Source organism: Lontra canadensis, unplaced genomic scaffold, assembly GCF_010015895.1.
Source record: "Lontra canadensis isolate GAN:19392208 unplaced genomic scaffold, GSC_riverotter_1.0 scaffold41, whole genome shotgun sequence".
Lineage (NCBI taxonomy): Eukaryota > Metazoa > Chordata > Mammalia > Carnivora > Mustelidae > Lontra > Lontra canadensis.
Window position 1 is genome coordinate 294,379 of NW_022631035.1, and position 27,501 is coordinate 321,879.

General features: G+C 52.7%; 2 protein-coding genes and 1 pseudogene across 4 annotated transcripts in view; 2 read left to right on the forward strand and 1 right to left on the reverse strand.

The window, feature by feature from the left end:
• TBCD (tubulin folding cofactor D) overlaps nucleotides 1-27,501 on the reverse strand; it is a 155,097-nt gene that overhangs the window by 98,886 nt on the left and 28,710 nt on the right. For all 3 annotated transcript variants that reach the window (XM_032870309.1, XM_032870310.1, XM_032870308.1), the window contains exons 9-13: nucleotides 25,941-26,073; nucleotides 20,320-20,456; nucleotides 19,081-19,141; nucleotides 18,137-18,211; nucleotides 12,832-12,926 (exon numbers count right to left, since the gene is read on the reverse strand). In XM_032870309.1, the coding sequence (XP_032726200.1) occupies nucleotides 12,832-12,926; nucleotides 18,137-18,211; nucleotides 19,081-19,141; nucleotides 20,320-20,456; nucleotides 25,941-26,073 (501 nt within the window). The remainder of the gene's footprint in view (nucleotides 1-12,831; nucleotides 12,927-18,136; nucleotides 18,212-19,080; nucleotides 19,142-20,319; nucleotides 20,457-25,940; nucleotides 26,074-27,501) is intronic.
• ZNF750 (zinc finger protein 750) lies at nucleotides 3,423-5,890 on the forward strand. The gene is made up of 2 exons (XM_032870311.1): nucleotides 3,423-4,909; nucleotides 5,052-5,890. The coding sequence occupies exons 1-2, from the start codon at nucleotides 3,471-3,473 to the stop codon at nucleotides 5,758-5,760; spliced, it is 2,148 nt and encodes a 715-aa protein (XP_032726202.1). The 5' UTR covers nucleotides 3,423-3,470; the 3' UTR covers nucleotides 5,761-5,890.
• LOC116875139 lies at nucleotides 24,858-25,221 on the forward strand (annotated as a pseudogene).

Sequence of the window (27,501 nt, forward strand, 5' to 3'; positions counted from 1 at the left end):
AGCTTACAGGAGCCTCCATTTTATCCCACTAATTTCTCTGACGTTAGTGCACCTTTACGACGCGGTGGATACGCCTGTCTCCGCCGGCATCGGAAGCAGCTGTGCTCCCTTGTTTTTTTGTTTGTTTGTTTTAATTTTTTTTTTAAAGATTTTTTTTTTGAAGATTTGTATTTATTTATTTGATAGACAGAGATCACAAGTAAGCAGAGAGGCAGGCAGAGAGAGAGAGGAAGGGAAGCAGGCTCCCCGCTGAGCAGAGAGCCCGACGCGGGGCTCGATCCCAGGACCCCGGGACCATGACCCGAGCCGAAGGCAGAGGCTTTAACCCACTGAGCCACCCAGGTGCCCCTGTGCTCCCTTGTTTTAATCAGTGACTTGTGCAACCCTGAGAGGTCAGTTTACCCAAAGCTACTACGACTGCTGCCCCTGTGAGTCTGCGGCAGGCTCGCCTCCCCACAGGTCAGCCCTGGAACACTCTCACCTCCCAGGGCGCCGACATGATCCCCAGGGAACCTGTTTACTGTCCCTGGATGCTACCTGAACAAAGAACAAAATTCAGACCAGAACTTTACATATGACATCATTTGATTGAAAAAAGTATACATTGATATTAACATAAAACCAATTACCCAAGTTACTCTTCCAGGTCACACTAAGATAACTTAAATGCAACTTGCCTCCTATAAATGTTTAGCAAATTTAACATAGGTTTGTTTATGCGCTTGCCCAGAAGTATCAGCAACGCTAAACATTACAGCTTCTACAATGAACACATCCTTTTTTAACACATTCTCTTAAATCATTCTCTTAAATCCTGAGGGAATTTTTCATTCCTCTGAGCTCCGGGGTTTGAGAGGCTGGTGGTAGCGTGTCTGTGTCCACTCTCGGTATCGCCGGACTCTGGACTCACACTTGATAAAGTTTTGCAACTGTCATCATTTTGATCATGATGCTTCCAGCGAGTGATGAAATCACTTTTCGGATCTTTGCCATAACATACCCTATACAATCATGGGAACCTGCCTTGCAGAGGTTCTCACGCCTTCAGAACCAGGGAGCGCGGGCAGACGTGCCGGCACACGCCCGCTGACTTATCTAGCTGGCCCAGGTTGGCGGGAATCGCTTCCTGACAGGCGGAGGAAATCGTGCTTTTATAGCCCAGAGCATACCGAACCCCCAGGGCATGGGCTGAACTCATAAAGGGTTATTTCACGTTTTTCCCTTTAATAAGAGGGGAAGTTTAGAAAGACACAAAGCTATGCTTCCAAGTCTAACATGCTGGGCTCTGACACTGCCTTGCAGCCGCTCATGAGAGAGGAGGACAGGGGCAGGGTGAGCCGATGAACAGCCCCTTCCCAGGGCTCTGGGAAACCCCCTTGCCAGTCACGGCCATAGGGCAGCCAAAAACTCTCGTTTCTCACCCAAAATATATGCCTCACCACTACTGCTCTGCAGACACACCTCACAAGAGAAGGGCCACAGACCCTGGCAGAAACTACCTCTTAATAAGTACACATGTGTGGAAACAATGGATGACAAAGCAGTGGGGGGGGCTGCTTCTTTGTGTTTTTAAGGAATAGGAATAAATGAGTAGAGAAACCAGTTTGCTGAGAATAAAATCAGACAGCTTTCTCAGAAGTATCCAAGTGAAAACCCAAACTCCGCCTGCCCCCGCCCCCTGCACACCACCGATGAGCTCATGGCAGTGCGTAGGGTGGCAAGGAAAGGCATTTCAGAGAAACTATGTTTTATTTTGTGAAAACCAGTCTCTTCAATTTCCCATATGTATTTCTTTATTTTTGAAAGGCTGTTTTCCAGCCTTGCCTAACCACCCTATTTCTAGAAGGTGATGCTTTACCCACGAAATCCCACAAGACCCAGGACTGACCTCATCTGCCTATTCCCTAAAGCAAAACTACATCTGAGAAGAGTTTTGTTAAATCACTTCCTTTTAATTTTATTTTAAGCTGCTTGAAAACATCAAGAAGCTGAAGCTCTTGAGTGAAAGCCGGGCCGACTCCTCCCGTTGCCCTGCAGCCTCCCCACCCACACGCTCGCTCCCAGACAGTCCCTCCACGGGGCTGCGCCGCTGGGCCATGCGAGATCCTCCCAGACCTCATGTCTTTGTTCTCGGTTTCGGGTTATGAGGCAGGGAGAGCGCCCCAGGGGTGTGCAGAGCAGCCTCTCAAGGAAGCAGGCTGAGATCTCTGGTAAGCCTGGGAGGAGGGCAGGGATCAGGGAGCGGGCCCTGGGGTTAGGCAGAGAAGGCCAGAGACACCGCAGCCAGGACTTTGCCAGAGAAGGCCCAGGGCCTGCTTCCACAGGGTGAAGGCTCGGACGGCGTCCTGCCACGACCCAGCCATCTCTCAGACAAGCACCCCCACTCGGAGGGAAGGCCGGGAAAGGCAGGCAGGCGCCCTGAGCTGAACATGCTCTCAGCTGTCCACACGCATCTGCGTTTGCTGGCCCAGCAGGCGCGGGGTGAGCGCGAGAACTTACTCCACAGTGCTCATGGGGCGGGCGGTGGAAACAGCCAAGAAGAACGTTCGGTCCCTCAGAGGGCTCAGAAACTCACCCTGATAGCATCACAAGATCATCTGAGTCAACATAAACACAGCACTTACCTCTGTATTTGAGATAGCGTAAATGCTGCTCACCGAGGAAGCTGACTTTTCGTTTGATTTTGGAAGCAGCAGGGTGGGACTGCGTATTTACATATTCTTTTCTAAGTCCCCACGCACAGCACACAACGTGATTAAATAGGACAGGACAGTCAAGGAGCGCTGACTCCGTGTCACACCCAGACTTCGTGGCTCTAAGTAAGCAATGTGGGTGGCCTGCACAGGCCAGGCCCCTGTGTCACGGTCAGCGCAGTCAGACCATCACTGCAGACTCCATGGACATGGGTCAGGGAGGGGGGAGGGGGAGGGGGTCCCAACAGTCCCTTGGCCTCAGGCTACAACCTTCCTGGCATCAGAGGCCTCAGGTCACAGGATAAAGATTCCCAAGGGGTCTACTCAAGAGAACTACAGGCATTCTCAGAGCTGACGTGGACACACCACACTCTTCACGGCCCCAAGAGAACCCTTTCAGGTCAGACTTGAGAAAACGGGAACACCATAGGGGCTGCTGGCCAGGAAACAAGCAGGTGCACTTGGTCCGCGTCTCATCCTCGCCAGGACGAGGGTGGGACCCGTCCGTACCTCCAGGCGAGCATTATGAAGCCGGGCCAATTCCTCCCCCACCCGCAAGGCCCGTGTCCTGTCGCTAAGGCTGTGCTCCTCTGTTGCAGCGCACGGCTCCAGCGAGCAAGACGTCCCTGGTCGGACGCTCAGCACGGGCCGCGGTCTACAAAGAGAAGCCCGGGGAGAGCAAGCGAAGGAGAAGCGGCCCCCGCAGATCTTAATTACACAGGAGCCAGCAGTGATCGGACCGGCGAGAGCAGCAGTGCCCACACTGCGAGAAAGAACATGAGTCTTCTCAAAGAGCGGAAACCAAAAAAGCCGCACTACATCCCCAGGCCTCCAGGAAAGCCCTTCAAGTACAAGTGTTTCCAGTGTCCTTTCACTTGCAACGAGAAGTCACACCTTTTCAACCACATGAAGTACGGTCTCTGCAAGAACTCCATCACTCTGGTGTCAGAGCAGGACCGCGTCCCTAAGTGCCCCAAATCCAACTCCCTGGACCCCAAGCAAGCGAACCAGCCAGACGCGGCCGCAAAGCCCGCCTCCGCCCAGCCTGTCGCGAGCGGGCTCCCACACTTCGATGCCAAGCTCCAGCAAAGCCTTGCCAAGGACGACGTGAAGGAAAACCTGGACCTGCACGCACGTGGGCCCCAAAGGTGCCCAGGACAGAAGCCTGCTCTCCACGAGGAAGCAGCTCCCCTGAGTCCAGCTCCAGAGGCCGGCAGGGGCACCCAGCCCGTTCTGGAAGGCATCGCGCGGCCCTCGGCGTTTGTGCCGGTGGGAGAGCACAGACTGAAAGGGCCAGAACGCACGGGGGCTCCTGAGCTGCTGACACTGCCCAACCCCACGGCCAAAGCCACCTCCTTCCACACCAAGTCTGCATTCCATGCTCCCGGCTACCCGTGGAAAGCCGGCTCACCTTTCCTCCCACCTGAGTTCGCACACAAAATCCCTTCTACAAAGGGGTTTGGTGCCATTTCCCCTTACATGCAGCCCGCGATCCCGGAGTACCCACCACACTTTTACACAGAGCACGGACTGGCCACCATCTACTCACCCTACCTACTCGCCGGGAACTCACCCGAATGCGAGGCCCCCCTGCTCTCCGTCTACGGGGCCCAAGACCAGAGGCACCTGCTGCCTCCCCCGGGGCCAGTCCCGAAGCACTTGAACCCCCCCTCGGCATATGACCATTACCGGTTCTTTCAGCAGTATCATTCCAACCTGCCAATTCCTTATGGGTTTTACAGACCAGAGTCTGCGTTCTCCTCCTACGGTCTCAGACTCCCACCCGTCGCGGGTATTTCCAGAGATCAAAGCTCTCACCTACTGGAAGAAGCCGCCCTGCTCTACCCAGCCTTGAGTCCATCCAAGTCAAGTCCTTCCAGCACCCACAAAAAACACACCGAGTTTGAGAAGGAGAGCCCAACTCCTGAGGCTAAAGATTCCTCCAGAGACGGGCAAAGGGACACTGAGGGAACCAAAATGAGCCCTCGAGCAGGCAGCGCAGCCACCGGCTCCCCAGGAAGGCCGAGTCCCACCAACTTCACACAGACAAGTCAGCCGCGTGCAGAGCTGTGCAGCCTCTCAGACAAGCCAACCTCCAGCGCCCTGGGAAGGCTTCATCAGCCTGAACACAGCCTCACAGCCTTCAAGCCCGTCAAGAAAAGCACAGAGTGCCCACATTCCCAAGCTCTGGAAAGCAGAGACGAGTCTGCAAAAAGGTAAGAAAATTCCATTTTCAAAATCTCCAAAGCATGTCTCTGGTTGTGCTCAATTAGCCAACCTCACACATGCTAAAATGCTTTGGACGGTATAGCTTTTCTAAGCAAGGTTCCTACTAAGGCCTCTCTTTGCCTCTTCCAGCCTTGACGCCATGAACGGAGATGCCCCAGCTGAGACGGGAAGTGCCTCTCGTGGTCCGGAGGCCACGCCTTCCAGCCCAGAGGACAGCTCCCGGACAGCTCCGCTGAACCTCTCCAAGAAACCCGAGGCTGGAGCGGCCACGCACAGCCCGGTGTACAAGGACTATGCGGAGCTGCAGGACATGCCCCTGAACCTCTCGGTGAAAGACCCCTGCAACGTCCTGACCCGGAGACCTTCCCTCCACAGCCCACCGCGAGAGGCAGAACCTGCCACCACAGCTGCTCACGACACAGAGATGGGAAGTCCCGAAGATGGGCCAGACCACACCCTGACAGACCAAACTGGCCTGGATGCTGCTGAGGGGCCATCGACAGCCCCTGCTGTGAAGGCCCAGGACACGAGAGCAGTGGACAGCAGTGACGAGCAGAAGCAGACAGCGGCCGTGGCCCTCTGCCAACTGGCGGCCTACAGCCCGGGGAACGTCCGGATGAGCGACGGGGAGCCCACAGCCCCGGAGTCCACCTGCCAACAAGACGCGCCCGCTCTCAGCACCACGGAGAGCCAGGAGGCTCAGTGTGACCTCAGACCCAGAGGGCAAAAGCGGACAAGTCCGAGGGAGGCTGGGAAGTCCCAGCAAGGAACTAAGAAGACGAAGCAGAATGACACAGCCAGAGTGTTCACTCTTCGGAAAAGAACACGGGTGTCTTAGTGCCCGGCTCTCGCGGGGAGCGGATGTGACTCCCAAAGGAGGTCACGGCAGCAGCCAATCTGGTACCTTTGCTCTATCTGGTCAATTCTGACAACACAGTTTCTTTTTTCTTCTAAGAAAGAAAGAAAGAAAGAAAGATAACCATGAACTTCAGTTCAGTTTCTGTAAATATTAAGCATAAATATTCAGAAGTGTTTCTACTTTTGGTTGTAAAAATATTTAAATGACTCATACTCTAAGACTGAGGAGTTAAACGCTGCCTTTTGCTTTTGTAAAATGTCAACTGAATACACAGACTGAAAGACAGCTTTTAGGTGTATGCCATCTCATAGGAAAGCTTTTAAAAATACTTTTCTTATACGTACCTTAGCCCTAAAACAAACTGCTTTAACTGTTCTGCTATCAAATCTACTGTGTGTTTTCAAGTAAGTAACAATTACTGGGGAAAAAAAAAAAAAAACACGCCAGGAGAAAACATTTCCAGCACTGTCATTAAAGTGCCCTGTGTAAAAACTCTGTGATTTGTTGTACGTGAATAACACAAACAACGAGGGGCTATTTATACACATAATTTATTTCCAGTGGGAAAAAGAGGCCGCTGGTGTAGCTACTGCATGTTCTCCTTCCTCATGATGCTGCAGGACATTTCCCAACTCATTCAGCCTCACATTCCACTTTCTACAATGATGTATATATTGCTAATTTCCAATAAACTTATAGGTGATTTTAAGAATACGTGAACCCTGTGTGATGCTTTAGTCTGCCGTAACAAACAAAGGCACTGAGAAAGGGAACAAGCTGAGGCAGCCGGCAAACAGAAAATGAGTCCCTGCCTGTGCGTGTGAGCGTGAGCACGCTGCGTGTGCGGTCCACGACGGCAGCCACCAAGTCCGGGCACACGCACCCGCCTGGGCCTCCCCAGGCCTCAGTTCCTACAACTGCCCCCCTGAGAAAAGGCCGTCAGCACTGGCACGCCCCACCCCATGGGCCTTCACGGGACCCCTTCCTCCCACTTTTTAAGAGGGCCCCATCCTCCGACAGGTCACCTGAGGTACCTACAAAGGGCCGTTGCGCACGACCGCGTGGCGCTGAGACATGCCTTCAGAAAACCACACGCCATTAACCCGAAACATCTGCTGTTACAACACAAACCTGAGGAACATGCTCCCCCTTCACTAGCATCCCAGGGTTCTTTCATTTTCATACAAGGAACAAAAGTAGGGTACACCTGCTTTCCGGCAAGTCAACACCCTGCAGGAAGCAAAACCACGCGTGAGAGGAAGCCTGGCGCCCCGCAGACAAGCTCTCGCCCTGTGCTTCACACAAACGTGCACCTTCCGTGTCAAGGGCCCAAAGATTCTGAGACCGCTGTGTTTTACAGTTCACCCAAAAGTGTCAGGCGTCATCTTAAGTGATAAGAAGAGGAACCACACAGTTAACGACCATCTAACCCTCCTGCAACAGTGCCTCACGGGAGGGGATGCACGCCCCAGGGATCTCGGGAAAGGCAGAGGCCACTCCGACCTGCAGATTTGCACTGTGGAGCTCTGTGTGCCCACAGCATCACGACTGAGCCCTCCTCATGTAATTCCCCCACAGGCTACATATCACAGTCACGGAGACCCCAGTAGGCCCTCCAGATCTCTCTATAAAAACACAATGGAGGGCGCCTGGGTGGCTCAGTTGCTTAACCATCAGACTCCTGGTTTCGGCTCAGGCCATCATCTCAGGGTCATGAGATCAGCCCTGGGTCAGGCTCCCCACTTAGTGGGGAGTCTGAGATTCTCTCTCTCCTCCTCTCTCTGCCCCTCCCCCCACCCCTTCTCCTCTCTCTAAATAGTAATTTAAAATGTACAATGGAGTTCTAGATCTTTGTAACAAAACAAAACAAACAAACAAACAAAAACAGTCTTGCTGATTTTTTAACTATAGTACCTTTCTGTATTCTCTTATGACCCAACTTAGGAGTTCTAAGTTTTTAATCTTAATATATAAAAAGCAATAAACCCTCAAAAAGTTAAAAATACAATTATTTCCCTATGACCCAGCAATCCATTCCTATCTATACACCCCAAAGAAGGAAAAACAAAAACTCACCAGGTGTGTACACCAACATTCACAACAATGTTATTCACAAGTCAAAAGACAAAAGCAACACAAGCACCACTGACAGATGAACAGACAGATAAAATGTGGACTACAATGGACTATTACTCCCCATACAAAGAAATAAAGTTCCGGGGTGCCTAGGTGGCTCAGTGGGTTAAGCATCTGCCTTCGGCTCAGGTCATGATCCCAGGGTCCTGGGATCAAGCCCCGCATCAGGCTCCCTACTCAGCAGGAAGCCTGCTTCTCCCTCTCCCTCTCCTGATGCTTGTGTTCCCTCTCTCGCTGTGTCTCTCTCCGTGTCATATAAATAAATAAAATTTAAAAAAAAAAAAGGGAGAGAGAAATAAAGTTCTGACACATGCTAGAGCATGAATTAACCCTGAAGACCTCTTGCTCCAGGAAACAAGCCAGACACAAAAGGACAAATCTTGTACAACTGCACCTGTGTGGGCACCTACAACAGGCAAACTCAGAGAGGCAGACAGAGGACTGGTTCCCAGGGGCTGCAGGGGAGGGGGGAGGGGAGCTTAATGGGGACACAATTTCTGTTCAGGATCATGAAGTTTTCAGAAATAGTGACAATGGTTGTAGAAAGTGTAAATCTGGTCAATACCACTGAATGGTACACTTAAATATAGTCAGCGAGGTGGATGTTGTTACATACATCCTATAATGTTTTTTAAAAATAATATACCAAAACCATTAAATCATGTATCTTCAATAGGTGAACTGCATGTCAGATAAATTGTATCTCAGTAAAGCTAAAGGGGTTCTTGAATTCGTACTGAAGAGGAAAACAAAGTGCCGACAACAAGCCTTCGGAAGAGCCTTCCCAGCAGCCCGTGGCAGTCTGCCCCCACCACGAGCTCTAACCTTCACCACAATGCCACACTCCGTAGGGAAAGAGGGCATGTGGGGGTGTGAAATGAAGCACACACACATTAATCAAGGAGAAAAGCACTTTAATTCAGAAGGGCAGGACAACTACTTCAAACAATAAGTCAAAGAGTTCTCATGGTAACCACTTCTTTTTTTTTTTTTAATTTTTTATTTATTTTTAAGCAATCTCTATACCCAATGTGAGGCTCGAACTCACAACCCCAAGATCAAGAGTTGCATGTTCTTCTGACTGAGACACCTGGGCACCCCTGATTCACTTTTCTTATAGACTAGAGTGTCCAACAGTTGAAAATGCACAAAATTTAAAAATCGGTGAGGCATGTGGTCCTCAGAACAGACGAGTGCCAGGACCGTGTCAGGAGCACTGGAGAATACCCTGGGCCCAGCTGCTGCCTTGGGAAGTGAGGTACCCTGGCTTGTGGGGAGGGACAAGGTCAGGCGAGGTCGGTGCTCTGCATCCACAAACTGCAGTCACAGCCAGGACCCACCTACCAAAGCAGGTTGACTCTGGGCCCCACGGTGCCTGTGCCAGGGAGAAAGTGCAGCAGTGCCACTAGCACAGCCCCTTCTGGGACCACAGGACCACCTCCGTGGCTGACTCTGGCCTGACGACCCCAACCCCACCCCCACCCCACAGCACTTGGGCCAGATAATAGCTCTGCCAGCCTTCCTGTTTTCTCTCATGGGCACTTCCCCAATAAGAAGCTCAGATGCCCCACACTAATGCTGGGGCGCTGGTCAAATGCTAGTTTTTGGATGAAGTCACAGAATATAGCAAAGTAGGGAACTCCACAGATCAGTCCTTCTACCAAAACAACCATTAAGCCAGCAAAAATGACAGACTCAACTTGTTCAGAACTCTGAAATCTCGTCAAAAACTTACAGAACCTTGGAGAGTGCTTAGTGAAGAAAGAACCTACAAAATTTCAGCCTTAAGGAAATCTGTTAGGTCACTGGCTGTCTGCAGACTTAATGGAACCAAGACTTCAGTGACCAGACACACCAAGGAATACCGTCGACACAAACAGACTGGAAGAAGTCACTACATGGACAACGATCACCTTCAATAAGCAACAGCAGCAAAGCCCCGGGGACGGGGGAGAACCTGATTTCCAGAGTTACCATATCATAGTATTCAAAATGTCCAGTTTCCAACAAAAACAACAAAAAAACCACAAAGCATATAAACAGAAGAGTATACTTACATTTCAAAGGAGAAAAGAAAAGCAGAGAAATTGTCCCAGAGGAAGCCCAGACTTTGTACTAAAATCAAAGACTTAAAATCAACTCTCTCAGATATGCTCAAGAGCTAAAGGAAACAACAACAAAAAAAGTCCAAACAAGGCATGTGAATAAAAAGACAGAAACTATAAAAAGAAACCAACAGAAATTCTGAAACTGGAAAACACAGTAACAGAAAAGAAAACTTCAGGCAAGCTGTACAACATCAGATCTGGGCAAGTGGAAGAAGAAACCAGTGAACCTGAAGACAGGGCAACTGGCATCATCCAGTCTGAGGAGCAAGGACAAGAAAAGAAAAAGGAATGTTAGCCCCGGTCACCTCAGGAGCCTACACCAAAAAAGATCACTGTTCCCCAGGCCTGGCACCGTCCTTCCCAGGCAGGAGACAGCTCAGCTCCCTGAGGCCCCACCAGGCACAGCAAGGGCCTACAAGACAGTTAGCACACATGGAAGATGCCGCCAGTCTGGAGGCAGCCAGCCGGTCAGAGGAAGACCACATGTTAGATCTTCCAGATTTTCGGCAACAGCTTGACACTTCTCATTCATGACGCCAACACCCACACCCTCCCACGCCAGCAGCTAGTGACCAGTGGCACCTCAACATCATAAGGTCTGATGGGCACATCCACGCCAGCCAGTCTCAGGCACAAAAGGCAGAGAAAAGGCTCTCTGTCCTTCAAGTTAAACTGGAGTTGGAACTACCCAGGCAAGGATTTCACCTTGTCTGTGACACACTCACACACGGAAGACTGGTGAACTCGACTTGATCAAAATGCAGGACTTTGGTGCAAATGACACCAACCAGAAAGTCAAACACCACCACGGAATGGGGAGAAATACTGCAGGTCCTCTATCTAGTGACAGACTTAAATCCAGAATACATAAAGGGCTCACAGCAACAACAAAAAGCCCGGTTTTTTAAATGAACAGAGGATTTGAACAGATGTTTCTCCAACAAAGATACCCAAATGGCGAACACATGAAAAGATGCTCAATGTCATAAATCAGTTATGGGAATGCAAATTAGAGACACGATGACATACCACTTCACACCCACTAGGAGAAAAGCAAGCGGCGGGAAGGATGTGGAGAGACCGGAACCCTCACAGACACCACTGATGGAAATGGAAATGGTACTACCATTCTGGGAAACAATTCGGCAGCTCCTCAAAAAGTTAAAGACAGAGTACCACATGACCCAGCAGTTCCACTCCTAGACAGATACACCCAAGAGAAACAGAATCACATGTCCACACAAATGTTCAGAGCAGTGTTGTTCATAATAGCCAAAAGATGAAAAATCCAAATGTCTATCAACTAATACACAAATAAATGGTGTAGTGGGGACACCTGGGGGGCTCAGTCAGTGAAGTGTCTGCCTTCGGCTCTGGTCATGATCCCAGGGTCCTTGCATCAGGCCCCGCATCAGGTCCCACATCAGGCTCCCTGCTCATGGGGAGCCTGCTTCCCCCTCTCCTCCCTGCTCATGCTCTCACTCACTATTTCTCTCTCTCTTAAACAAACAGATAAAATCTTAAAAAAAAAAAAAAAAAAAGGGCGTGTATCCATGCGATGGATATTATGTGGCCATAAAAGGAACAAAGGACTACTGTCGCATGCTACAACACGGACGGACCTTAAAGACCTCGCTAAGCAGAAGTTGGATCAAGCCCACTACCGAGTCCACTTGTAAGAAATGAGCAGCAAAGGCAAATTTAGAGAGACAGAAGCAGACTAGTGGGGGTCTGGGGCTGGCAGCGTTCAGGAGAAACGGGGAGTCACTGCCCCAGAGCACAGGGTTTCTTTGTGACACAGTAGAAGTGTTCTGAAATTAGATCACGGTAATGGTTGCACAGTTCTGTAAACGCACCACACACCACCCAACCGTACACTCTAAATGGGGGAACTTCATGGTATTTAGAATTTTACCTCAGCAAAGCTGCCACAAAATTAAACAAAAAGATTAAATAGAATCTTGAGAGTCTAAGAGCCCTCCTCACATTTCACAACGCCAAGTCCAAAGCCATGACTCCTGACAGCCCACAGCTTGCGCGCTAAGAGTAAGACGCAGGCCCTACCCGTCTGCACAAACGTCTCTGCTCTGGACAGAAGTCAGAGCCCACGCTGCGGAGCATCCGTGGTGACGTGGCCCAGGAAGGCATCTTCTCCATCCTTCGCAGGTACCCTTCCCTTCTGTGCACAGCGGCACCGCCAGCCACACCCAGAGCCGATCCCCGCCAGCCAGACAGCGTTTCCCACGGCCACAGCCCCAGGCTCCACCGCCACGTGTCGAGGGCCAACAGCTGGGACATGCAGGCTTGGAGCTCGGTGGTCCCTCTAGGTCTGCAGCACTGTGCCCGTCCCCCTGCTTAGGCCGCTACCAGGCTTCCTCCAGCCCTCCACCCCCACCCCCTGCTCGTGTGAGTCCAGGGGACCGTGATGACACGCCACGTGATAAACACAGCGGCAGTGCATAACTTAACAGGCAACAGCACCCCCACGGGGGAGAAAACCAGTCCTGAGGGACAAGAAAATCTCGGACTTTACCAAGGTTCCAAATACACAGTATATCTGTGCTGTGGTATTAAAATTTCACAGCAGGGAGAAGAGGCAGTCAGAGACCCAGAAACGTCAGTACAAGAAGAAAGGGTGAAAGCCACAGGTCTCATTTGCACTCTCCTGCACACAAATGTGCAGGCAGCAAGGACAGAGGCCTGGGGCGAGCCCGCGGCAGCCCACGCTGGAGACTCAGGGTGACATGCAACACCAGCTGGCTACGAACCGTCCTGACGATGCAGAGCAAACGTGCGCGGTACTTACCATCCTCGAGTCGAGAAGGGAGCAACAGGCCTCTTCTGCCCAGTTCCGCCAACGCCAGACAGCCACCATGCCAGGCGTTGTCTGTCTCCTGAAAACTGAGACACACGGACAGCCTGAGACCGCAGTGTTTGTGCCAACTTCTCCCACCGCGTACACACACTGCAGTCCGCATCCTGGGCCCTGGGGCCTCCCTAAAACCCCCTCGTGAGTCTCCCAACAGTCCGCTGGCTAAGGAAGTAAAATACTGCAGCTTCATTAAAGGGAAGCACTGTGTTCAGGCATTTCTCTTCAGACCTCGCAACGACAAGCACCGGTCCTAGGTGGGCTCCACACGCTGCCAACACAGAAAGCAGCCGCAGATGCGTGTCAGCGAGACACCCAGGCTCTGCACAGGGCTCCTGTCACAGCAGCGCGTGCCAGCTGACAACACGCCCGGCAACTGACCCCATTCGAGGCATTAAACCTGGGAGCTCGTGGCACAGTGATTCTATCAAATTCAGGCCAGACTACGTGAGCAGAAAAGAGACAGGGAGACCTCTTTTCCTCCTCGCCTGACTTGAAGGAGAGATTAAACAGGGAGAATGAAATGCCATTCAGAGAACGGTTTTGCACGATTTAAAACACTGGCTTTCAGTAAACAACTACAATTAATCAAGTCGAAGTAAAATTTTACATTAATAAAATTTCTCCTGAAGTAGTTCGGGAGCTCTCTCGTTTCCAAGTGCAGCCCTGGCACCACAACTACTGAGAAGCGCTTCTTAGATTGGCAAGGGCTCTCCTGAGAGTTTCTCCACTTGGCTGCCAAAATAAACATGGAAATACACTTCACCAAAAAGCAAGAGACGTTAAAGGGCTCTTTCCTATTCTAAATCATCAAGTGATGACAAGGAAACGTTTACGAAAACCAAATAAATCGCACTCCTCGCTAGCAACAACATGGGAACATTCAGAAAGGACAGAGTGCAGGCCCATCCGCTCACCCAACAGACGCTCGGCAAACCCTGCCCGAGCGCACGGGCCTGCAGACACGGGCTCCCTGAGACAGACGAAGGTGCTGCCCCTGGACCTCACCACCAACCAGTGCCAATTTCTACTGACAATTACAAATTTTTAAATTCCAGGTATTTTTTCAAATGTCTGTCACAAAGGCTATCTGACCATATCAAAATTGAATACTGCACTTTGTGCACTTTGGGATTTTAACTGGAAAGAGATGCTGTATGCTTTTCATAAGATTTGATAACATTTTAAAGAACCTTATAAAAAGATCAGCATTTTGATGACTCAATTATCAGTAAAACAATCACCAGTTACACCAATGTCTGTTTCCGAACTAAATGGACTGCTGTTTGTCAACGGCTGTGGAAGGGCGGCATGAGCTCTGTCAGGCCTGTGGCTTGAGGGGTAACAGGACAAGGAAGACCCTCACCTTGCCGGCCCCTACTCTGCCCACGCCAGGGGGGGTCTCAGGAACAGTGCCTCCCCTGCACAGCGCCTGGCTCGCGGCCAGACTTCTGCCCCACTCACTCTCTCCAAGGCCCAACCTGGGCAAGCAGACGTGGACGCAAACACGCAGACTAACAACAGGAGCATCGCTGCCTCGGCTGAGCCAGGGAACACCAGTGCTCTGCCAAGTGGCTGAGGGCAGGCTCTGCCCCAGACCCAAGTGCAGGGCAACCCTGAGAGGGTACAGGGTTACAGATGAGTCAAGACCAGCAAACGGCACAGCCATGAGTGGGTACATTCAAGAGAGAAAAGCCACAAAGGCCTCAGGGACCCTAGCCTCACATCACCAAGGGCAGTAGGAAGCACCAAAGGAGACCCCAAAAATGACCAAGCAGAGCATGTGGAGGGCAAGCGACCGTCAGTGTAGAATGAATAGTGAAGACATTCTCATTTATCTTGGAAGGACACAGGAAAAATGGTGCCCCTGGGGTACCAGGAGGAGGGGACACTGTGTACCGGGGCAGGTCAGAGAGAAGCACTTCACCATCTTTCCTTTCATTTTGAATTTTTAAGTAAAATAGTACCCAATCAAACGCAAAGATAAAACTAAGAGAAGAACGGAAAGGAGCCGTGTGGCGCATCTCCTGCTGAAGACAGGTGACCCCAGGGCCACGGGGGTTCCAACTAAGGTTTCTCAATGTCACAGAGATTCCGAGAAGTCACAGCACCCACAGAACACCCAGCACCTGGAACCTGGGGCTGCAGTCTATCTGCTAACTGGAGACCCCCGTGCGGCTAAGTTCCGATGTCCAACCCTAGAACCCTGGAACAGGCCACCAGGGCCTTGCTCCCCTCCCGCAGCCCCTCTGCTTCTGAGGCAGACCAGACTGCTGGTCCAGCACACACTATGTCTGGAGTTCTGCCCTGAGGTGACACTGCTGGGGCCAGCAAGGGGCTAAAGCATTGCTTTCTAAGGGGGGGGGGCGGGGCCGCAGGCACGGACTGCCGGCCGCACATCCCGGGGGTGGACGTAGGGAAGGGAGCGGCAGCTGCTGGATGATGGCCACGCCACTCACACTGGTCCAGTGGGGCTCACCGTAGAGCCCTGGGGACGGGTGTGGCTTCGTTCCACAGAACCGGGCCTGCAGATGGAGCAGGGAGTGAAGGGCAGTCCTGGGAGTGGGGTATGCTCCGATGACGGAATTAACACCCCCATGCCGACCCCTTCAGAAGAGCCTATCCCAGGAGAACACAGCAGGAGGGACGAGATGGTACGGGCACCTGTGCCAGGCCATCCGCCAGTCCTGCCGCCCCACCCCCACTGCACACCCCTCCACCCAACAGGCTCCTGCTTTCCAGGCTCTCAAGCATTCTGGGCTGGGCTGAGAGTGACTCCGTTCTGTGCCCAGTGCCGCAGCCGGGTACTTCACACCCATGCAGGGAAAAGGCTGCCTCTGCACTCAGGTCCTTTCCCTTGACGTCCCGCTTGTCACTCTGGGCTGCCAACCCTGGGAAGCAAGCGGTAAAGCAGTTTCTACCCTCCACTAAACACAAAGACTAGAGGAAGACAAAGGCAGAGAAGTGTCTGCAGACTAAACTATCCAGGATGAGTGAAGGAGACCACAGGTGCAGGCCGGGACAAAGGGCCATATGTCTGGCCAGTAGAAAATGTGTTCTAGGAGTTTGATGGAGACACACAAGGTCGAGGGCCCTAGGCCTCCAGGCAGAGGTGCAGTGAGCGGTGAGGGAGGTGCGGGAGCACTGGAATGGCCACCACCAGGAAAGCTGGCACCAGGGACGCCGCTACCAGGGGGCCGGAGAGCGCAGGTGTGAAGGGAAGGAAAGAGCCAGGCAAGGGAGAGCCCGAGGAGGGCTGTGGAAAGAGACCCCAGAGGGTCCCTGCAGAAAGGCTCTGAGGAAGGAAACAAGAGAAGACTTGAGGCTGACCTGCCGTGCCTAGGCAAAGGGGCCCAGGAGGACAGGCTGGGGGTGCGGGACGTTGGTGCTTTCCACCCTCCCAAGGCCTGGCTCGAAGTGCTGCCCTCTCCCAAGACCAGGGAGCTCCACCACAGCCACACAAGCACTGCCACCAGTCGCCGCCCGGGGACTCACCGCTGCGCTCAGGACCAGCGGGATCCCGCACCATCCGCATACTCACTGCCGCACCCCCAAAAAGCCCAAGAGGACACCCTAAGCCAAGCCAGCAGAACCCGCACACGGATGGGGAGCACTCTCTTCCCCCAGAGTCACAGCAGGAGCACAGGCTGCCCGCCAGGCAGTTTCCCCTGAAGACATACTGGCCACACAAGCAGCTCTGTCACTCTGAACAAGGGGACATCCTATTCCCTGAACTCCTCCAGCGGTCAGAGAGCAGGCTGGAGAGGAAGTGCCAGGGAAAGGCCGGAGGAGACACGCATGCTGTGGGTGCTCCCGGCACAGCCTTGGCCACTGACGTGAAGGACTGAGCACCCGCCAGGGCAGACGCTCCTCTCCCTACCCACACGCCCGGGCAGCCCAGGAAGAAAACAACTGGGGACCAACCAGCAACACCCTTCTTAGAACACCTGCTTCCAAAACCCAGAGAGAGGTTTCCACAGGCCTCTGGGTCGAACCATACCAAAGACGCTTCGCACCCCTCAGTGCGCCCAAGAGCACAGCACGCTGCCCGTCTCTGCCCTGCTCCTGCCCGCAAGACCCAGGCTCAAACCCCAAGGACCCGCAGACTGCACATACATCCCTGCCCACACCCGCATCATGGGCCAGCCAAGGGCCTTCCAGATGCCTCCAGAAAGGCTAAGCCAGATATAACACAACCATGACCCCATGTGACTATTAATCTTTGATTTTTTTTTAAGAGGCAGCAAGGAGAGGGAGAGAGAGAATCCCAAGCAAGCTCCACTCCCAGCATGAAGCCTGATGCAGGGCTCAACCTTACCCCAACAGAGATCATGACCTGAGCCCAAATCTAGAGCCAGATACTTAACTGACTGAGCCCACCCAGGCGCCCACCACATGCAGCTGTTTGAATTTAAATCCAATAAAATTAAAGATTTTATTTATTTATTTGACAGACAGAGATCACAAGCAGGCAGAGAGGCAGGCAGGGAGAGAGGAGGAAGCAGGCTCCCTGCGGAGCAGAGCCCGAGGCGGGGCTCGATCCCAGGACCCTGAGATCATGACCTGAGCCGAAGGCAGCGGCTTAACCCACTGAGCCACCCAGGCACCCCTAAATCCAATAAAACTAAATGTAGAATTTTTAAAAAGCAGAATTCACACCCAGGTCATACAAGCATCTTTGTAAGGTCCACAGCCACATGCGGCAAGCAGCTACCACAGAGGCAGATCTGGAACATGCCACACCACAGACCTTCTCTCAGATGTCACCCCAATGACCCCAGGTTTCTTCGAAGAATGATATCGATGTATGTACATGTTCAAAACCACTTTTTTCTTTTTCAAGTTTTTAAATGTAATGGGATTTAAGCTGATAAAAGAAATGTAACAAGGGCGCCTGGGTGGCTCAGTGGGTTAAGCCTCTGTCTTCGGCTCAGGTCATGGTCTCAGGGTTCTGGGATCGAGCCCCGCATCGGGCTCTCTGCTTGGCAGGGAACCTGCTTCCCCTGCTCTCCCTGCCTACTTGTCATCTCTGTCTGTCAAATAAATAAATAAAATCTTAAAAAAAAAAAAAAAAAGAAAGAAATAGAACAATAACTAGAGTTTTCAAATTTAACTTCAAAAGGAAAACAAAAAGGCTCTGGAAGCTCTAACGGCTCAGCTGAAAGAAAACGCAAAAGGAGGCGCGGAAAAACTGCCGCTGCTTTTAACCAGAAACGTGCCCCCCTTTGATCTTCTCACGTACCTGAAACAATCCAACACGGACCCGACCACATCATCCGCCAGCGCTCTGGGAAGCCTTGCAGCCATCCTGCCGATTCTGAAAGAGAGGCGCCGCCCATCAGCATCAGCAGCCCGTGGTGAGGGGGACAGTCAACGAGGAACGGCCCCAACAACTTCCCTCCCTCCAGAGAACGGGAACAAGTGGCAGACCCAGAGCCCGGCTCACACGCGCTCTGCACAAGGCCTGTTAGGGAGCCTCACCCTAGTGACATACACGGACCGACAGACACCTCCTGAGGGGAGGGAGACAAAGGGGGGGCCTTGCCCACAGGGCAGCAGCCGGCCACTCGTGGTCGATGGCACCCAGCCCCGGGCCTGACACCCTGACAGCCCCCCAGACCACCCTCCACCTGGCAGGATGCCCTGCTAGATACCCCCGACCGGATCAGCCTCCCTCCCTGCCCAGCCCACTCCACCCACATGTGACTCTGGGCTCAGAGGCTTCCAAGGCGAACGCCTTCTCCGTGCGGCCACCTCTCTGCAGGCCATTCCCTCAGGCGTAAGAGCAGACAAACACCACCTCCCCGCGCAGGGGCTCTGGGACTGGATAAGGCTGTGCTCGCTACATGGGGGCTATGCCTGCCTGTGCAGGCGGCGGACAGGGGCTACACTGAGCAAGAAAAGGAACATCTGAAAGGTAAAGAAAGGCAAACTGGGCATGCTCTAACTCTGTCCACTCTAGCCAGAAAGTGAAGAAAATGAAGGAGCCTCATTCCCCAATAATGATTTTTAAAATGAGAACATAAAGCAATAAACATATATTAGAAAAAACTATTCCACCTTCTAAAACCTTCCAAGCGGTTCACAGCTCTCAGTCGCACATGAAGGGCTGAATGGCAGGACGGTTCCTTTCTAAGCTGCCGGGCCCGGGCCCAGCCCCCCCCCAGTGCGACACTGGGCACTTACCCTTTGGCCGCAGACCACCGCACGATCGTGTCCTGGTCCTTGAGCCCGACCAGCAGCTGCTCTGCAAGGACACAGGAAGGCCGGGCCCATGAGCTCCACGCACTCACCCCTGTTCTAAGATAAGTTCTTCATTTCCCAGACTGAAGGTGTCCCTCGTGAGCACCATGAAGGGAATCACGTTCATCATTTTAATTACAAGGAGCAAACATTTCCTTTTCTTTGTTTTTAAGTAATGATTTAAAGCCAACTCTTGCCATTGTTGCTAAAAAGTAGACCCACCCATCAGGGCAGAAAGCACCAGTGAGGAAGACTCCCCAGAGATCAGTGTCTGCGAGAGGGGGCGGAAAAGGGGCTCTTGTTGGGGTCTCAGGCACAGGCCAGACTTTAGGAAGAGCCACGCAGAGGCCCTAAGTAGTGGGGAGATGTCAGAGGCCTCTCAGTAAGGGCCTGACACGTCCCACTCAATGGAAACCTTGACCAAGGGCACCCAGGCAGCCTGAGAAGGCCCAGCATGTTGGAAGGACAGAGCCTGTGAAGAGGGGAAGTTCACTCTGCCCGGGGCAGTGCAGGACCTTGGAAGTCGGGGGAGCAGTAGGTGTAGACAACTCTGGGAAGAAGCTCACTGTGAAAGGGAGGAGAGCGAGCATGAGAAAGAGCGAGACGGCACTAGGGAAGGTGTGCTGCTGTCCCTCACGGACAGCGGGAGACCCTACAGTCGGGGGCAGGGGGAACCGGGCGAGGAGAGTTAGGGGAAGGCTGGCAGGTGTGCAAGGCTGCTGCAGTGCGGCTCTGCCCCACTCCGTGAGCAGGAGACACTCCCTCGGGTATGAGGAGGGCAGGGCCCAGAGCTCTGCAGGTCTGCGGCGGGAGGGTCACTGCACGTATGTGCGGATCAGGGAAGCCACTACTTTGTCGCTCCAGGAGAAGGCCTGAGGCCATAGGCCGGACGCACCCAGGTAAGGCACGGTGGAGGGCTGAGGGCAGGGTACTGCGGTAGAAATACAAGGGCTCACACATGGGAAGCAGCCAGTAAACACAATGACAGGGCCAGGGCCAAAACAGTCATGGGCAATCAGGACCACAGGCCAGCAGCTCCATAAAGGTGAGGGTGGGGAAGGTCACAGAAGACCGCGTGACACCAGCACAAAGTGGGCAGGAAGGCATGCAGCCAGCGCAAGGCACCTCAGAGGAGCCTCACCAGCACCCCCAGGACCAGAGAGCGGCAGGGCCCCTACCCACCTATCACGCTCTCCACCTCCTCGGGGATATCATAGTCTCCGTCGCTGTCGGGAGTCTCCACATGCGTCTTCGCCTCCCTCTGATTCTGGGCGCAGAGCTGCAAGTTAGCGGCCAACGAGCGGCAGCCCCGCTGGTACCTGCACAGAGAAGCACCGCCTCAGACCCGCTCCCGCTCCCGCCCAAGAAGAAGGTGCCCTGATGACTGAGGTCAGAAACTTAGTGTCCCTGAGAGTCTTAGCGGGTGCCTGGGACAATTCCGTGTCTTACAGAAATAAGACAGAAGGAGCACGGAGTCCCTGCTGGCATCCACGAGGACTGCCAAGAAACGTAACGACCAATCTGAGCCACTGAACAGAGAGGCTGTGCTCCCAGAAGTCCCTGAGTGCCATGCAGGGTTGGGGGAAAGATGGAGGACCGAGCAGGACCACAGCAGTGCGCTCGACAGAAGCAGCAGCGAGGGCACGCATGGGGCCCTCGGGCGTCAGCCTTATTCACAAGGTGTTCTGCCTCCTGTCCCTATTGCCCCCCAGGCCCTTCGCCCCCCTGCCCTCTAGAGCTCACTCACTGGCCAGCTCCTGCAGACACTGTCTCCAGAGCCTTCCTCTCAAGCCCCAGCAGGCGCAGTCCTCGCTGCACCCCCGTCCGAGCTGAGGCCACAGGCATCACCCGTGTGCCATGAGGGCACAAGCACAGGCCGGCTCCGATGTCTGCCTGCACGGCTCCTGAAGCTCTGGCTGCCAGTTTCCCCATCTGTCAAAGGAGATCCTACCCAGAGGCTTGTGACGGGACAGACGCAAGGACATGCACGAAGGCCCGTCACTGCCACCTTTCCTCCTGGAAGGTGGGCACCAGTGCACCACATGGAGGCAAGCATGTATGGGCCAGATGGGCGGGTGGCCTGGAGCACAGAAGGTGCCCAAGTCCGGGTACAGAGCGCACCTGGGGCTGCAGCCCGAGGCGGACTTCCAAGTGCAGACAACCGGAGCTTCGCAGACGGAGCACAGAACCCGAACCAGTCCAGGCACTGCTAATGGCAGCCCGCAACAGCTCATTAACTCCCTGGACCAGTTTCCAACTCCGTTTTCAAGCAAGTGCGGTGGCAGGCAGCCCCAGGCAGCCCACCTTCAGATGTTCATGCAATCCTCTCCCCTTGGTGCCCCCCCAAACCCAAGGACTCCTTCAAACCAGGAGGCCACAGCAGCGAGGGGATGTCCCTCCCAATAAGGCTCAGGAAGACTGTGGCTTCCGTCTTACTACCCCCTCACTCAGAACACATGCCCACACTGTGCACTGCACTATGGAGAGCCCCACAGCAAGAACTTTGGGAGGCCCCCAGCAAACAGCCCACAAGGAATGGAGGCCTAATGACCGGGGTGTGCTTGGGTGCCCCCCACCAGCAAGGAGAGCCTTGAGATGGCAGCTGCACTGGCCAACACCTTCCTGAAGCCTTAGACAGACCCTGACCACAGGACCCAGCCAAGTTACACCCACTCTCAATCCAAAGAAATAGGCACATTAAAAATGCATCATTTTAAGCTGCTAAATTTGGGGGTACTCTGTAACATAACTGTGATGTTGTCATTTACAATAAGAAATCTACAATGGGTCTTTGTCCATTTCTGGATTAAGGTGTCTTCATTTATGTTCATGCAGTGACTTTTGGAAAGCTCCCAGGTCACCTAAGGATGGGGACTGGTCGCCATGGAAACCAATCATGTGACTGGAGGGTTGGAATTTTCAATCTCACCCCCTGACCTCCAAAGAGGGAAGAGGGGCTGGAGGTTTAATGAATCACCAACAGCCAATGATTTAATCAATCGTGCCCCTGTAATGAAGCCGCCATAAAAATCCAAAAGAACAGGGTTTGGAGAGCTCCTGGACTGGTGAGGGCGTGGAGACCCGACCCGGAGAGTGGTGTGTGCAGACAGGACACGGCCCTTCCCCCACACCTCGCCCTGGGCATCTTTTCCTCTGGCTGCTCCTGAGTTGTATCCTTTTATTATAAACTGGTGATCTAGCAAACAAAATGTTTCTCTGAGTTCTGTGAGTTTCTCCAGCACGTTAACGGAGCCTGAGGAGAGAGATGTGGGAATCCCAATTTATAACGGGTCGGTCAAGGCACAGGGGACAACCTGGACCTGCCACTGGCATCTGAGTAACGGGGGTTTGGGGGGGTGAGACACGACCATCTCCTTGGACTGAACCCTTAACCTCAGGCGTCATGAGGAATCAGACACTACCTTCGGGTAGACAGTGTCAGAACTGTGAGACCCAGGAGTTGGCTGGTGTGAGGAAAAACCACACCTCAGAGCTGACGTCAGAACAGAGCAGCGGCTCCACAGTTACCTTCCACATCAGGAGGTAACTGATATGGGGAGAATGACGCCAGCCACAGCAGGCTTGTCCTCAAGACCACCAACTGCCCAGCACGGGGCCTAACAATGGCTGTTGTCCTGGCTCCTGCCCCCTCAAATCAGGACACATACTGATTATTTCACAGGAAAAGCACTCACCCTGACACACAGTAACCAGAAACTACAAAGATGATTGACTTCAGGCTGCTGTCGGGTTTACCCTTCTGCAACCAACTAAGTCATAAGCCAGCCACCACTGGCACACACGAGATGACAATCCAGACTGGGATACCATTCCACACAGCAGGGAGGTGCCCAGGGGCACCCCACTTTCACATCTCTCTTCCTCCCCAACGGTACTTTCTAAACCGCAGCACAGGGGAAAAGAGCCCAAGCCAAGAGCAGCAGTCTTGCCTGGTGGATGAGAAGAGATTCATGACTAGAGAGATGGCGATCTAGAGACAGGTGTTGGAGAAAAAGTAGCTCTAAGAAGGAAACCCGTAACTGCACAGACGTCTCCTTGGACCCCTGCATGACCCCTAAGATGTGCAAGTACAGGCAGGCCCCAGAAGCACTGTGTGAGAGCAGCTGGGAGGCTGAGCTGGGCTGACTACTGTACAGAGTCAGCGTCACCCTGGGGAGTCCATGGGATGGGGACCCACCAAGGCAGACCAACCAGCTGTGTGCTGAAGTGAGGAGCGTGCGCTCCAGGGAAAAGGAACGGGAACAAGACCACCTGACAAGGTCTCAGGAAGAGGGAGCAGCCCCGGCAAGTTACCAGCCTACCAAACGTGCTTACTCCTCGTGAAGGGGAGATAGCCAACAGAAGGAGGACACTGAAAATTGAACAAAAATGTAACAGAGGAGATAAAATGAAGAGAAAAAAAATGAAGATGGAAGAGACAGAAAAAGTAGCAAGAGGGTTGACTTCCATTAAATGTACATGGAAATGCAAACCGAACAAAGTAATTATGGTGCTGAGTTACTCCCCTTCACACATAAAGGCTTATAGCCCCTGCAATGACTAGTTTTATGTGTCAACTCAACTGAGAGACAGAGCACCCAGATAGTCGTCAAACATTATTCTGTGTGTGCCTCCGAGTGTTTCTGAAGAGATGAACTTTTAAGTTGGGAGACTCAATAAACCCGATTGCCTTCCCCCAATGTGGGTGGGCCTCGTCCAATCAGCTGAAGACCGGAACGGAACAAAGAGGCCCACTCTCCTCTGGGGTCAGAAGGAACTCTTCCTGCCTTTAAACTCCAACGCCGCTGTCAGCTCTCCTGGGTCTCCCGCTTTCTCACTCGCCCTGCAGGTGTCGGGACTTGCCAGTCTCCACAGCCATGTGAGCTGATGCCTTAGAAGTGTCTGCACACAGGCACACACGTCCTCTCAGCCTGTTGGTTCCGTGTCCCTGCAGAACCCTAACATAGTGCTGAACATTAATTTTCCTTGCTTTTTTTTTTCAAGATTTTATTTATTTGTCGGGGCGCCTAGGTGGCCCAGTGGGTTAAAGCCTCTGCCTTCGGCTAAGGTCATGATCTCAGGGTCCTGGGATCGAGCCCCGCATCGGGCTCTCAGCTCAGCGGGGAGCCTGCTTCGTCCTCTCTCTGCCTGCCTCTCTGCCTGCTTGTGATCTCTGTCAAATAAATAAAATCTTAACAAAAAAAAAAAGATTTTATTTATCTGTCAGAGAGAAGGGGAGAGAGAGAGAGAAGTGAGCACAAGCAGGGGAAGTGACAGAAAGAGGGAGAAGCAGGCTCCCCGCTGAGCAAGGAGCCCGACGCAGGGCTCCATCCCGGGATCCTGGGGCCATGACCAGAGCCAAAGGCAGACGTTTAACCATCTGAGCCACCCTGGCGCCCCCCTGAACATTAATTTCCCACAGCATTTTGGAAACTAACCACTAGCATTTAGTCTCATAAACAGCTTCTTACAGAATAAGCTGTATGACCCAAAAACTAATTTCAGTAAAACATCACTAAAACATAACACCCTTCTCTGGAGTTTGCTGGAATTTGAGACAAAGGCTGAGCTGAACTTTACCAAACAACTCCTCCCAAAGCACCCATAGCAATACTTGAAATAAACCTGAAGGCTCTTGGCCCCTTCCCCACCAGCACCGAGTCACGTGAAGGCGGAAGCTTGAGTACACTCGAGGTCCGGCTCCCCCATAACCCACTGACATGGCCAAGGAAGGCCCTGGAGGGGTCATGGACATTAACAGTGCTTTACAGGGGGCTAAAGACCACCCCAACCACGGAGGCCTTGTACGTGGACTTGACGAAGCTGTCAGAGTCATCTCTGTGCAGCTGCAGCAACTGTGAGGGGCCTACGTGTGTGAAGCTGGTGGAGGCTCTGTGCTGAGCACGTCAACCTAATTAAGACCAACGACAACAGGAAACGAGGGCAATGGACGGGCCTCTGTAAAACTGACCGGGAAGGGAGACCCCATAAAGTGGCTGGTGTAGTTGTGCGCTGGTGAAGGACTACGGCAAAGACTCTCGGGCCAAGGATGTCCTCAAGGAATACTGCAAACGCGAGAAATGAACAAACACAAAACTTCGTTCTTGTTCCTCACAAAAATGCAAAAACAAAACAGAAAACCTGAAGACTGTTAAAAACACAGTACTCCGGGGCGCCTGAGTGGCTCAGTGGGTTAAAGCCTCTGCCTTCAGCTCAGGTCAGGTCATGATCCCAGGGTCCTGGGATTGAGCCCCACATCGGGCTCTCTGCTCAGTGGGGAGCCTGCTTCCTCCTCTCTCCGCCTGCCTGTGATCTCTGCCTGTCAAATAAATAAATAAATCTTTAAAAAAAAAAAAAAACCACACAGTACTCCGAGCACAGCAGAAGTCTGTTTCTGTGGAAGCCACTAATTCAAAAGGCAGCCGTGACTTAGCGTCAGATGGCTACTTGAGGCCGCTTCTACCGCAGGCAAAGGCAGCTGAAGGACTGAGAGCTTACTTCCTCCGAAAGAAGCTTCCACTCTGCTCTCTCATTAATGGGGCTTTCCCTATAATGAGGCCAAACCGGTAAAGTCACACTGCACCTGATTAATGTCACATAAAATGCAAAATCAATCCAGCTTGTTATCCTACCTGAAAGACGCAGAGACAGAAAAAAAACTAAAAGTAAAACTTTTCCTTTCAAAATCAGAAACACTGCTGAGACTAAGGAAATGAAGTGGAAGCAGAAGATAACAGATAACAGTCATGGTCACCGCAGCCCCGCCTATCACCCCCCGGCCTCCCCGACCCTGCTCTACCAACCTCCACGTCGCCACCCTGGGCTTCAGGAATGTCAGCCCCAGCCGCTGCACAAGCTTCACCCCAAGTTTCCGGAGCAGTGTCTGGTTGCTGTCGGGCAGCCGGCAGCCCTGCAGGCACTCGAGAACGGTGGCGGCTGCAAACAACAGCATACGTAGCTCAGACTGGTGGGAAGGGTCTTCTATGGTCTCCCAAACTACACCCCCTGGGTTTGGCCCCCACAACATTAAAACCACAGAGGGATCTACAGGCCCCAGATGCAGCGTGACGGCCAGATGTACCATGGACGCCGGAAGCTCTGCTTCATAGAGAACCCCTCATCCCACATCATTTCCCAAGCGCAGTGAGAGTTGAACCTGCTCAACTTTCCCACTGTGAAGCCATAAATGTGTAGGCTGGCAAAAAAAAAAAAAAAAAAAAAAAAAAGAGGAGCCCCAGAAAGAGCGGGAAGCCACACAAAGCAAAGAACAGCTTACACGAAACACGCTGTGAATTATAAGAAATTGTGCAAACATCATGAGCCCAGCCCAGTGGGGGGGGGGGGGTCCTCCCCAAACAGGAAAATGGGTGGTCAGGGGGCCCTGTGCTGCCAAGGCTGGTGGGGGACGAGGTGGCATTACGGGGAGACCAGGGCCAGGAGAACGCACAAGACGGCATTTCGTATGAGACAAGGAGGGCAACGTTTCAAGACAAGTTGTCACAGCATCTGAATCACTTCGGCAAAGACCCAAACAGCATGCAGTGACTGACGTGGTTACGAGTGACAGTAACATAAAACAGACCCAGCGCATGTGAGTGTGCAAGTCCACTGAGGAGGACGTGTGACGACGCTGAGCAACGGCTGCTCGTGTTTCCAGGCGCGACGGCAGTATCAGCGCCTGTCTCCAAAAGCTCCCTACCTATCTTCTGGGGGTACATACTGCAACAGACGCAGGTAAGACAGCAGGCGGCAGGGTGTCTGGGCACGCTGAGGAGGAGCACAGGGAGCCGAGACGCCCATGAATGGAAAATGTGAAGCCTGGGACAGAAATGTGGGAGTTCGCTACACTGCTCTCTCTTCCTTTATACATGGTTGAAATTTTCCATAATGAAAATTTCTTTAAAATATAGGCCCTACTGGGACACCTGGGTGGCTCACTGGTTTATGCCTCTGCCTTCAGCTCAGGTCATGATCCCAGGGTCCTGGGATCGAGCCCCACGTGGGGCTCTCTGCTCATCAGGGGGCCTGCTTCCCTCTTCTCCCTGCTTCTCTGCCTACTTGTGATCTCTCTCTCTCTGTCAAATAAATAAATAAAAATCTTAAAAAAAAAAAATATATATATATATGTATGTATATATAGGCCCTACTATTCAAAATTTATGCACAAATCTTCTAAAATATATACCTGCAAGAAATTTCTCTTGGTCCAGGTAGTAAACTTCTCTGCAGCAAGAATCACAGAGTTTATGATCATAAACTGAGCTTCTGTCTAAAATTACAAGTATGGGGGAAAAGGTCAAAGCCGTGACCATGGCTGCAGAGACAATGCAGCTATGACTGGGGTCCCAGGAGGTGAGCCAGAGA

Excerpts from the sequence above, each read along its gene's own strand:
- ZNF750 (XM_032870311.1), top strand. The coding sequence starts at position 3,471 with ATGAGTCTTCTCAAAGAGCGGAAACCAAAAAAGCCGCACTACATCCCC. Across the intron at positions 4,910-5,051 it reads AGAGACGAGTCTGCAAAAAG|CCTTGACGCCATGAACGGAG; the intron begins GTAAGAAAATTC and ends TGCCTCTTCCAG.